This window comes from Apium graveolens, chromosome 8, assembly GCF_009905375.1.
Source record: "Apium graveolens cultivar Ventura chromosome 8, ASM990537v1, whole genome shotgun sequence".
Lineage (NCBI taxonomy): Eukaryota > Viridiplantae > Streptophyta > Magnoliopsida > Apiales > Apiaceae > Apium > Apium graveolens.
Window position 1 is genome coordinate 242668199 of NC_133654.1, and position 12968 is coordinate 242681166.

The 12968-nt window shown below is 45.1% G+C and overlaps 1 protein-coding gene across 1 annotated transcript; it reads right to left on the reverse strand.

Moving 5' to 3' along the window:
• Positions 1–10349: 10349 nt before the first annotated feature.
• LOC141680517 (uncharacterized) lies at positions 10350–11702 on the reverse strand. Its single transcript, XM_074486721.1, has 2 exons — positions 10711–11702; positions 10350–10656 (listed from the first exon to the last, which is right to left on the reverse strand). The coding sequence occupies exons 1-2, from the start codon at positions 11700–11702 to the stop codon at positions 10350–10352; spliced, it is 1299 nt and encodes a 432-aa protein (XP_074342822.1).
• Positions 11703–12968: the final 1266 nt, after the last annotated feature.

The following is a 12968-nucleotide window of genomic DNA, read 5'->3' on the forward strand; positions in this document are numbered from 1 at the left end:
TGTTTTAACCAAAGGTCATATAGAGGCGGTGCCTTACTAGGACGCGTCATCGTAGTACATCTCCTACGATAGATTCTTAGGACACGTCCTCGTACATTTCCAGTATCTTCCTTTTTTCCTTTCCTATTCTTTTTCTTCTTCTTTTTTATGTGGACGCGTCCTCAAGTTTTTCTTCCTTCTTTTGCAGCTGGAGGACGCGTCTTCTTCATCGCCTTTCCATCCATTCAAAGTTCTCAACAAACGCCTTGGGATTTACTCCCACACTTGATTTCTTTCAAACCCGATTTCCCTGAATTTCACAGGACGAGGTCCTTCCTTAAAGCAGAAAGACGCGTCTTTGAGTCTCTCAAATCCAAGACTTCTATAATGTCTGATTCCAGTTCTAACTCTATGGACCACGTCCCCATAAGTTCTAGAATGAAAAAAAAGGATTCAAACGAAGAAGAACTCCAATTCTCAACGCCAGAGCTGCTATCGAAGATTGGACAGATGATGAAATTGTACCCACCACCAGCCAACAGCCTCTACGTGTGATTACTTCAGATGAAGACGCGTCCCCTACCCAAGACGCGTTAGCTTCTAAGGACGCAGCTTCCTCACAGGACGTGGCTCCTTCTCAGGACGCGTCTCCTCTCAGCGTAATTGAGTTTGAAAAGAGAAATCCTGATCCTGAAAAGTATCCTGTGTCTTCTCAAAAATCCGATCCACCTTTCGAACACTGGGAACCCTCAGATGTTGAAGTGGATTGTGACTGGACAAAGCTTGGTGCTCTAACTGAGGCAGAGAAAAATGCCCGAAGGAAAAAAGAAAATAAACTAGCATGTGTTGCCCTTGAATCCACTGCAACTAACTTGGAAATTCAGTGGCACGTGAAATACTACGACATGGAGGGCATCTGGGCGCGCCCTCTTCGTACAATGAGGCCACACATTTTCAACATTGGGAATCAAAAGATCCCTAGAATGGTGCTCACAACAAAACTGATTTCTCTAGACGTGGGCGTGCTCTTGCACCCATACATCAAAAAGATTTTGAAGTGGTATGACGTCGCCCCGGTTCAATTGTCTCCAAACTTGTACAAGCTAGCATGGGCTCTGTATATGATGTACCACAATCTTGGACTGGGCGCGCCCTCCATGAAGGAATTCAGCTTCTTTTACAGCATCAGAAAATCAATCCCAAGCTACCACTTCTTTGGAGTCAACAAGTGGCTGAACAACAAGGGATTCAATGAAGGAAATATCACCCACGATAGAGATTGGAAGGAACCTTTCTTCTACGTCTATGACGTCAAGAGAACCCGAGTTCGCTTCAACTTAGAACCAAGTAAGTGACTTCCAAAACATGTCCTTATAGGCTTGACGCGTCCTTTATTCTGGACGCGTCCTCTTTTTTTGAAATTCCCCTTCTTCTTTAACAAGTCCTCCTTTTTTTATCTTTAGACAAGAGAGTTCAAAAGGAATTAACAGGAAAAAGAAAGAAGAGAGCATCTAAAGTACTCCAGTATGCAGAGAAACACTTCAACCTCAAAGACATGATCACAGAAGACAATTTTAAACTGGTGGGCGCGTTATCTGCCCGAGTTGGCTCTGTCTGGAAGTTCCGTGAATTTCATAATGGAAAACTCATTCTCACGGCCTCAGAAAAAGCCAGGGGCCTTAGTCCCACAGAAGTAGTCGAGATTGACATTAGTAAGCAATTTGACTTAGAACAAGGTAAGTATTTATGAGAGAGGACGCATCATACTTTTTGGACGCGTCCAAAGCTACAGAATTAGCTTCTCATTTTTAAAAGTACCAATTCACCGACATTCGTAGGACACGTCATCGTTCTTTGACGCATCGCGCGTATGTTTGTCTTTCCTTTCACGCGAAACTTAATCTGATTTACGAGTGTTTCCTACATATATGTCTTTGTTTTGGGCGTGCCTTAATTTCAAGGCGCGTCTTCCCGTAATAGTTGTGACTGACATTGTTAGCATGTCACTCATGTTTTCCTCACAATCCTCATTATAGTCAATGGGACGCGTCGTATCTTTAGGACACGTCATAGTCACATATATATATTTTTCATATCTTTGCATTCATTTTTCTTGACACATCCTCATGCATTTATATGTCGTTACATGCATTCTATTTGACAATCTTTAAATTATGTTCATGGCGCGTCCTACTATTAGGACGCGTCTACCTTATTCAACTAATGTTTTTCATGTTCATGTCACATATATGGCTTCTCTCCCAAAAGGATTTGCTATTGGAGCTTCCAAGAAGCTGAGAGCCAGGAAACAAGCCCCTGCAAAGCCTGATCCAAAGGTTAAGACCCCCACTCCTGCTGTGACTCCTTCCCCTCCACCAAAAATAATTGACACCACTGTGCTGGACATCTATGAGAAGGAGGACGCGCCCATAAAGCGCCAAAAGACACTGCCAGATGACCAATCTTTTGTTCTCCAATATTTGGGCGCGTCCTCAGTTGGCCACTTTACTGAAGATGAAGTCTGAGGCTGGACATTCAGGACCGAGGAGCAAACAGAAGAGGTCATGGTGAGGGCTGCAGCTGAGCTTCATTTGCACGCCAGACAAAGTGCCAACATGGCTTCTAGACTCAGGGCGCGTCTTGCTACCATTGACACTGCAAAGAGCCAGGCTGAAGACAAGATCAAATCCTTTGAGAAGTACATCAATCTGCTCGCCCAAGAAAAGGACGCCGAGATCAGGCGCCTGCAGGAGGACAAGACGCGTTTTGAGGCAGAGAAATTCCACCATGCAGCTGGAGCTTAACACTCTAAATGATGACAAAGAGGAGAAAAAGCTAGTCTATCAAAATGGCTTCGCAGCTGGGTTCGAAGAATGGTGCTCTGGGTTTATTACAAATGACCCAGAGTATTCTATTTCTAAGTTCGATGCAGACACCCAGACATGGGTAAATGACTTCAGAGTTAGGGCTGCAGATTCCGTTAAGAGCAAAAGAATTTTTCTAGGCTTGGAGGAAGAGGACGCGTCCCCTGCTCCTGCTCCGCTTCAGACTCAACCTCCTCATGCATACAACCAAGACAAGCCTCAGGACGCGCCTCCTGCCTAGGACGCGTCCTATGTTTATTCATGGAGTTTTTTACCGAACTATTTAAGGGTGTGGGCCCCTTGAAGCCTTGCAAATTGTAATGATTACTTTTGAACTCCTTTTGCTTTCACTTTTTACCTTTATGCATATCATTTTATTTTCTTAACTTTGCCTTAGATAAGGGCGCGTCCTACTATTAGGAAGCGTCACCTTTCGAGTATTGTTGTGTTTTTACCATCATCTATTAATTAGATGTCCTTGAAGGGCGTGTCCTCTTTAACTGGGCGCGTCCCTGGATCATCCAGTTAGGATATTTTTAATATTTATGATATCATGCTACACTTGTACTTTTTTAGAAGAAGGCATAAAGCATGAGGGGCGCGTCCTACTATCCTGACGCGTCTACCCTTTATTTTAAAGATATATTTAATCCCTCAGTCTGGACGCGTCCTTAGTAAGGACGTGTCTTTCCTTTCAGTTAGGTTTATCAAAATTAAAGAAACTTAAAACTGAAATAGCATCAACCAAGATAACCTGGGCGCGTCCTTTGAAATAGTACGCGTCTTGGTTCAATTTTTACTTGAGTTTTGTTGTTCCTTTCGACAGACACTGCTTCAATTAACATCTGTATAGAACTATTACTCAGGGCGCGCCCTATAGCTAGGACACATCATACAACTAGTCAAATTAGCAAGCAAATAACTTTTGGAATTTTCTCAAAGTTTTCATTAACAATGCGCTCTGGTGTCAAAAGTGCACCAGTCCCACGACTACTATGCTCTGTGGGGAATTTATTCGAAAAAATGATCCTTCAACTAGTTCTAAGGTAAGTAGTACATGCACTACCCCCCTAGGCTAGGAGGAATTTATTTAATTTAGTCTATAATCTGGGCATAGCCCTAAATATATAATAAAAGAGGTACGTAAGGGGCCAAAGTCGCGCCTTACTGATAATACTTTCGGAGATGTTCCGCGTTCCATATTCGTGGAACCAGCTTCCCTTCTATATCCTCAAGGTGATAAGTCCTTTTCCACAAGATGGCCTTTATCTTGTATGGTCCTTCCCAATTAGCTCCAAACACTCCATGTTGGGGGTTCTTCGTGTTGGGCATCACCTTCCTAAGCACCAAATCTCCCACCTTCAGCAATAGTCCCTTTACCTTCTTATTGTAATACCTTGCGGCACGTTGCTGATACGCTGCAAGCCTCAGCTGAGAATTTTCCCTTATTTCCTCCAAGAGATCCAAATGAAGCCTTTGATTAATCTTCATCCTCCTCCGTGTAACGGTCTCTGCGAAGCGATCCCGAACCAACTTCCACGGGACCATAGCTTAATAGTCGTCAGTAAGCATAAACGGAGTTTCTCCCGTGATAGATCGTGATGTAGTGTTGTATGACCACATCACTTTTGGGAGTTCGTCAGGCCAATTTCCTTTGCGCTCTTCCAGCTTGACTTTGAAGGTATGCTTTATTATTTAATTCACAGCTTCTGTATGCCCATTGCTTTGAGGATGATAGACCGCTGTAAACTCCTTCTTAATTTTTAAATCCTCACACAGTTGTCGCAACTCTTTGCTGTCAAATTGCTTTCCGTTGTCAGATACAAGCTTGTAAGGGATTCCAAACCTGCACATGATGGAGTTGAAGACAAAATCTCTGATTTTCTTTGCGGTTATAGTAGCCAATGGCATAGCCTCTGCCCACTTAGTAAAATAATCCACCGCGACCACTGCATATTTGACGTCCCCTTTAGCCTTAAGTAGCTCCCCAATAAGATCTATCCCCCACATGGAAAATGGCCATGGGCTCATCATAGATGCCAAGGGCGTCGCCGACATAGATGAGTAGTTTGCAAAGCGCTGGCAGCGATCGCATGCCCTGACAAAATTTGTAGCATCCTCTTTCATTATAGGCCAATAGTATCCTTGGCAAAAATTTCATCGCCAATGAGCTACCCCCGAGTGATTGCCACAAATTCCTTCATGTACTTCCCTTAAGATGTAATTTCCTTCTTCTTCGTCAACACATCTAAGCAACGGTTGATTGAAGCCTCTCTTGTACAGAACTTCATCGTACACCACATACCTTGCAGCCTAATAGCGGAGTCGACGAGCCTTAAACTTATCCTCGGGGAGTGTTCCCTTGTGAATGTAGGCCAGAATGGGCGTCATCCATGTTTCCTTGGGAGCCTCATTCACTTGCATAATTTCTATCTCTGGGATACTAGGAATCTCTTGGATTTCAAGGGGTATGGATCCTAACAACAGAGCCTTTTGTTGAGACCCCATCTTTGCTAGAGCATCCACGTTACTATTCTTCTCCCGCGGCACACATTCCAACCTAACTTCTTTGAACATTCCAATCAGGCGCTGCGTGCATCTCAAGTACAATTCTGTTCGTGGGCCTCGCGCTTGAAATCTCCCATTCACTTGATTCACCACCAACTCTGAGTCACTTCTCGCAATTAGGTTTCATACTCCCATTTCCAAAGCGATCTTTAGGCCATTAATCAATGCTTTATACTCCGCATCATTATTTGTTGCATAAAACTTGAAATGAATTGCGCTCATCAGATGATGGCCTTCTAGAGACACGAGTACTATACCCGCACCTGATCCTCCATTGTTAACTGCCCCATCCACATGCAAGATCCACCAGGGATGTGGAAATTCCTCAAAAGACTCCTTAATGTGAGGTGGATGTAGCATCATTAAAGCTTTGTCGTCAACTGCGGAGTCAAATTCCAACAAGAAATCAGCTAAGGCTTGTCCTTTAATCGCTGTCCGGGGCATATATTCCAAATCAAATTGTCCCAACTCCACATCCCACTTCAGCATTCTCCCCGGTGACTCTGGTTTGTGAAGGACTTTCCGTAGCGGGTATGCCGTACGGACTTCAACTCTATGGGCCTGGAAATATGGCCGTAATTTTATTGATGCAAGGATCAGGGCATAAAACAGCTTCTCCATGCTTGTGTAGCGAATTTCAGCGTCGTATAACCGCTTGCTCATATAGTACACCGGTGACTGCTGCCCATCTCCATCTCTTACCAGAACTGCGCTGATTGAATACTCAGATACTGCGAGGTACAATATTATAGATTCTCCATCTAATGGTTTCGACAACATGGGAGGGTTCCCCAGTTGTTCCTTGATCTTTATAAAAGCTTTTTCACATTCTGGTGTCCATACGAAGTCCTTCCCTGCCAACTTAATGGCTTTGAAGAATTCCTTGCATCTGTCGGACGATTTGGAAATGAATCGATTCAGCGCGGTAATCCTCCCTGTTAAACTCTGCACCTGTTTTACATTGGTGGGTGACTTCATATCCAACAACGCCTTGATCTTTGCGGGGTTGGCTTCAATTCCCCTGTGATTGACGATGAACCCGAGAAACTTGTCCGACTCCACGCCGAACACACACTTTTATGGGTTCAACTTCATGCAAAACCTCCTTAGAATGTTAAAAATTTCCATCAAGTGTTCGATATGGTCGTTCGCCTCCTTGGATTTTACCAACATATCATCCACATATACCTCCATGGTTCTCCCAATCTGGTCCTTGAACATCATATTCACCAACCGCTGATAGGTTGCACCAGCATTAATCAATCCAAACGGCATTCCTATATAGCAGTATAGCCCCCTGTCGGTGATGAAGGATGTATGCTCTTGGTCGGGACCATACATGGGGATCTGATTGTAACCCGAATATGCAAGATCCACCAGGGATGTGGAAATTCCTCCAAAGACTCCTTAACGTGAGGTGGATGTAGCATCACTAAAGCTTTGTCGTCAACTGCGGAGTCAAATTCCAACAAGAAATCAGCTAAGGCTTGTCCTTTAATCGCCGTCCGGAGCATATATTCCAAATCAAACTGTCCCAACTTCACAGCCCACTTTAGCATTCTCCCCGATGACTCTGGTTTGTGAAGGACTTGTTGTAGCGGGTATGCCGTACGGACTTCAACTTTATGGGCCTGCAAATATGGCCGTACTTTTCTTGATGCAAGGATCAGGGCATAAACCAGCTTCTCCATACTTGTGTAGCGAGTTTCAGCGTCGTGCAACCGCTTGCTCACATAGTACACCGGTGACTGCTGCCCATCTCCCTCTTTTACCAGAACTGCGCTGATTGAATACTCAGATACTGCGAGGTACGGTATTAGAGATTCTTCATCTAATGGTTTCGATAACATGGGAGGGTTCCCCAATTGTTCCTTGATCTTTCTAAAAGCTTCTTCACATTCTGGTGTCCATACGAAGTCCTTCCCTGCCAACTTAATGGCTTTGAAGAATTCCTTGCATCTGTCAGACGATTTGGAAACGAATCGATTCAGCGCGGCAATCCTCCCTGTTAAACTCTGCACCTGTTGTACATTGGTGGGTGACTTCATATCCAACAACGCCTTGATCTTTGCGGGGTTGGCTTCAATTCCCCTATGATTGACGATGAACCCGAGAAACTTACCTGACTCCACGCCGAACACACACTTTTGTGGGTTCAACTTCATGCGAAATCTCCTTAGAATGTTAAACATTTCCATCAAGTGTTCGATATGGTCGTTCGCCTCCTTGGATTTTACCAACATATCATCCACATACACCTCCATGGCTCTCCCAATCTGGTCCTTGAACATCATATTCACCAACCGCTGATAGGTTGCGCCAGCATTAATCAATCCAAACGGCATTCCTATATAGCAGTATAGCCCCCTGTCGGTGATGAAGGATGTATGCTCTTGGTCGGGACCATACATGGGGATCTAATTGTAACCCGAATATGCAAGATCCACCAGGGATGTGGAAATTCCTCCAAAGACTCCTTAACGTGAGGTGGATGTAGCATCACTAAAGCTTTGTCGTCAACTGCGGAATCAAATTCCAACAAGAAATCAGCTAAGACTTGTCCTTTAATCACCGACCAAGGCATATATTCCAAATCAAACTGTCCCAACTCTACAACCCACTTTAGCATTCTCCCCGATGACTCTGGTTTGTGAAGGACTTGCCGTAGCGGGTATGCCGTACGGACTTCAACTCTATGGGCCTGGAAATATGGCCGTAATTTTCTTGATGCAAGGATCAGGGCATAAACCAGCTTCTCCATGCTTGTGTAGCGAGTTTCAGCATCGTGCAACCGCTTGCTCACATAGTACACCGGTGACTGCTGCCCATCTCCTTCTCTTACCAGAACTGCGCTGATTGAATACTCAGATACTGCGAGGTACGGTATTAGAGATTCTACATCTAATGATTTCGACAACATGGGAGGGTTCCCCAGTTGTTCCTTGATCTTTTGAAAAGCTTCTTCACATTCTGGTGTCCATACGAAGTCCTTCCCTGCCAATTTAATGGCTTTGAAGAATTCCTTGCATCTGTCGGACGATTTGGAAACGAATCGATTCAGCGCGTCAATCCTCCCTGTTAAACTCTGTACCTGTTTTACATTAGTGGGTGACTTCATATCTAACAACGCCTTGATCTTTGCGGGGTTGGCATCAATTCCCCTATGATTGACGATGAACACGAGAAACTTGTCTTACTCCACGCCGAACACACACTTTTGTGGGTTCAACTTCATGCGAAACCTTCTTAGAATGTTAAACATTTCCATCAAGTGTTCGATATGGTCGTTCGCCTCCTTGGATTTTACCAACATATCATCTACATACACCTCCATGGTTCTCCCAATCTGGTCCTTGAACATCATATTCACCAACTGCTGATAGGTTGCGCCATCATTAATCAATCCAAACGGCATTCCTATATAGAAGTATAGCCCCCTTTCGGTGAAGAAGGATGTATGCTCTTGGTCGGGACCATATATGTGGATCTGATTGTAACCTGAATATGCACCCATGAAACTCAACAAGGCATGCCCTGCCGTCACGTCAACCAAGTGATCAATTCGTGGGAGCGGGAAACTATCTTTTGGACATGCCTTGTTGAAATCTGTGAAATCCACACACGTCCCCCACTTCTCGTCCGGCTTTTTAATTAGCACTGGATTTGTAAGCCATTCGGGCTAGTAAGATTCTTTGATTAGTCCCACTTCCAACAATCGGTCTCCTTCTTCTTTTAATGCTATCGCCCTTTCCCCGCTCACTGGGCGACGTTTTTGACGTATGCCCGTACAATTCGGGAAGATATTCAACCGGTGACACATTACTCCTGGGTCGATTCCCACCATGTCTGAATGACTCCATGCGAAGACATCGAGATTTGCAATCAAGAAGCGGGTAAGACTTTCCCTCATTTCATCACCTAACTGGGATCCCACTTTCAAAACCTTGCTCGGGTCATTCTTGTCGACCGAAATAGATACTGTGTCTTCGGCCGACCCCATCTTTTCGGCAGATATAGGGATCCTGGGATCCAAATCGAAATCAAAGTCACGGGGGTCCTCGACGTCCATTCTTTTATCTGAGGGCGCGTCCCCATGAGTGGGAGCATCTACCTCAGGACAAGGCATGGTTTTGTGCAACGCAGGTGTAGAAGGCGCGTCCTCATTTGGAGGAGCATCAACCTTAATTCCATTTTTACTCTTCAAGGGCGTGTCCTCTTTTTGAGGAGCATCCACCTTGAAGTTATTTTGAGACTTTGCAAAATCTCACTTCTTCCTTCCAATTTTTCCCCGTTAACCTCCTCTTGCATGATCTCCTCTGCATGGTTCACCACAACTTCTTCCACACTACGGATCCTCGAAACATTCCCCAGCATCAAAATAGAGTTCCCGGTGATATGGGTTTCTTCCTCCTCGGGGCCTTCTGACGAAATAGTGGGCATGAACCTCTCCACTTGGTTTTGTATGAATGTCCTCTGCACCCTCAAATGGAAGACCCTTTCCCTCGTATCTTCTTCTGCGGAATTCCTTAACAGCCTTGTGATAGCAGTCGCGTGACTCGTACTGCGACCCTCTCAGACCGCCTACTCCGTTAGGTGTTGGAAACTTTATCATCAAGTGATGTATCGAGGTTATCACCCTGAACTCTCGTAACCACGGTCTTCCCACCAACACGATGTGTGCAGAATCCTGATCCAACACTTTGAAATCTATCATTTGAGTGACAGACAAAGCTCCTTCCCCAAGTGTAACGGGAAGCCTAACTGAACCCATAACTCTTACTGCTTATCCAGTAAAGTCATTGATGTGTGCATCTTCAAAATATATGTCGTTATCCGGGAAACCCAATTTTTTGTACGTGCTGTAATACAGGATGTTCGTAGAGCTCCCGTTGTCCAAGAAGACCTGATACACGTTCATTGCTCCTATAAGCATAGTTATTACCAGCGCATCGTTATGGGGATGATGTACCCATCTTGACTCTCTCTCTCCCTGAACGTAATATCAGCTGACTCCCCTTTGAATATTTTTGGAGGTCTATCTTCCAAACTATGAATGTTGATGAGTGGCGGGTGTCGTGTTTCCCTTGCATTTCTTTCCAATGCCCGATTACTGTCATCGACAAAGGGGTGTCCTCCAAAAATTGCCCTGATACTGCCAGCTCTTTGGAACTTAACCTCCGTTGTCTTTTCAGCGTCTTCTTCTCGCAGGGGTTGCCTTTCATCTTTCCCCTTGTCATCATTCCCCCTGCGTCATTTCACCTTGTCAATCTATTCTCCCAGGTATCCCGCCTTGATCAACCCTTCAATTTCATCTTTCAGGTGACGACACTCATGGGTGTCATGGCCGGTAGACTCATGGTAATCGCAATACTTCTTCTTATCTCTACTCTGCCATGAAGTCAGACGGTCTGGTTTCTTGAAGATTCCTCTGTCCTTATTCACCTCGAAGATATGATCAATGGATGCTGCCAGTGGAGTGTAGTTGCTTACTCTCCTTTCATATTTCGATGGCGGGCTCCATTCTCTCCGTGTGTTCACGACATTCACCCTATTAGGGCTTCTGGCATTCCGTCGATAATCCGGGCTCACAGATCTATCTCTCCTCTTAGTTCGCCCCTTGGAGTTATGGGTGTTATCATTCTTTTTAGTTTCTGCAAGCGACTGCTCAATCGCTTTGAATGATTCCGCCTGCGCAAGTACATCAACCAGCGACACAGGGTCCTTCCCTTGCAGGTGCTTCCAAAAGTCTGTTCTCACACGCAAACCAGCTATGAGAAGTATTTTCAGTGTTTCATCAATTGCGTCATTCACCAAAGTAGACTCTGCATTGAACCTTTTAAAGTATGAGGTCAAGATTTCCCCCTCTTTCTGTTTCACATTAGCCAGCATGGTAACTGTCGGTGTATACTTCACTGCAGCCTGAAACTGAGTTGGGAACAAGGTTTTCATCTGTTCCCAGGATGTGATCACACCTGGACCAAGTTTCTGGAACCACTGTTGAGCGCCTTCTCTAAAGGTGGCCTCCAGGAGACGGCATCGAGCCAAATCAGGTACTTGATATACATCCATCTCAATATTGAAACGCCCCAGAAACTCCATAGGGTCAGAGTTCCCATGAAAACACAAGTCATTGCTTATGTTCCTGTATGATATCAGCGTTGCTGATGAGAACTGGGGGTGTTCCTCCCACATCCGGAGCTCTTGGTGGATCTGCCATGTTTCTGGGCACGTAAGGTTCGTGACGAGTGTAGCCTCCCTCGCCTTCTCCTTCAGATCTGCTGTCACTTCCATCATAAGAACTTCCATCATGATTGTAAGACATCTTTTCCTCCCAAGATTACGATCTTAATCAGCACCCCTCCTTCTAGCGCCAATTTGTTGATGGAGGAATCTGGTAACAACAAAGATTGAGGTTTCTCGCCGGAATTACGATCTACGACGGTGGTTCTTTGCCGGAAAATCAAGCGGTGTATGGTGGTTTGTGGTTGTTTTAGGCTGAGATTGATCAGAGTAAGTGGTGGCTCTCTTATCAGCTCTCAACTTCTTACCCTCTCAATGTGCCTACGTACCCTTTATATAAGGATCAAGTCTGACGTAGTTCTTGTGGAACAAGAAATCTAATGGGCTTAGACTTCTTATCCCTAGGCCCGGTAGAAACCCATCCAGAATCCATCTTCCGCTAGCTTTAGGAATGTCCAACTATGAGACCCAACAGCGGAGGCCCAAGGCTCATCCGTAATCGCAGGACTTCACAGATAGTACATCTCCCTGCGCAAAGATAACACTCCGCTACAACTATCTCCCTTGAGTTACGGATGCAGGTATAGCCACGGTTCACCCCAAGTGCTGGACGCATCCTTGTCCCCCGAATGAAGATAACCCACCAGATAACAGGACAGGTCATCCCAAGCTTTTGGGTGCAAAGTGCAGGATGACTTCAAAGTTCTCCAACGAGGACACCCGTTAAATACAAGAGCAGAGTTCCCAAAGTACACACCAATATTAACCCCGCATCCCCAACGAGGACACCCGTTGAATACAGGAGGAGGCCTTCAATCATCAGGCATACCCCTGGAGGCCTTTAAGCTTTTCACGGACATCCCCCTCCTTGACCGTCTCAAGGAGGGAATTCTTCAAAGAGTACCTGCAACAAATACGTTAATAAAAATAATCTCCACTGCTCCTCTCCATGCAAGCTTTATCCTAAAGTTATCATACAGGACGCGTCCTAAGACCCTGGGCGCGTCCTCCCCTTTATGAAGCCAGTAGTATTTCCTCGACAATTGTTTCTTACTGCATGTCACGGCGACAAGACGCGTCCTAATAGATACGGGCGCGTCCTTCAGCCTCTATTGCCAAAAGATCACATTTGCCAAGTAATTTCCACAATGTTGATGCGTCCACAACACATGGGCGCGTCCTTTCCCAATCATGCACTCCCAAACTTCGCTATCACCAGACCATAAAACATTTTCTCAAATGTAGGCGCGGCTTCTGTTATATTACAATGCAATACCGATTTTGACTGTACTTAATCCGTATTTGACCCGAGTCAAT

Coding starts and splice junctions, on each gene's coding strand:
- LOC141680517 (XM_074486721.1), bottom strand. CDS start 11,702: ATGGAAGTGACAGCAGATCTGAAGGAGAAGGCGAGGGAGGCTACACTC. Junction 10,657..10,710: donor CTGAAAGATGAAATTGAAGG/GTTGATCAAGGC, acceptor GAAATGACGCAG/GGGGAATGATGACAAGGGGA.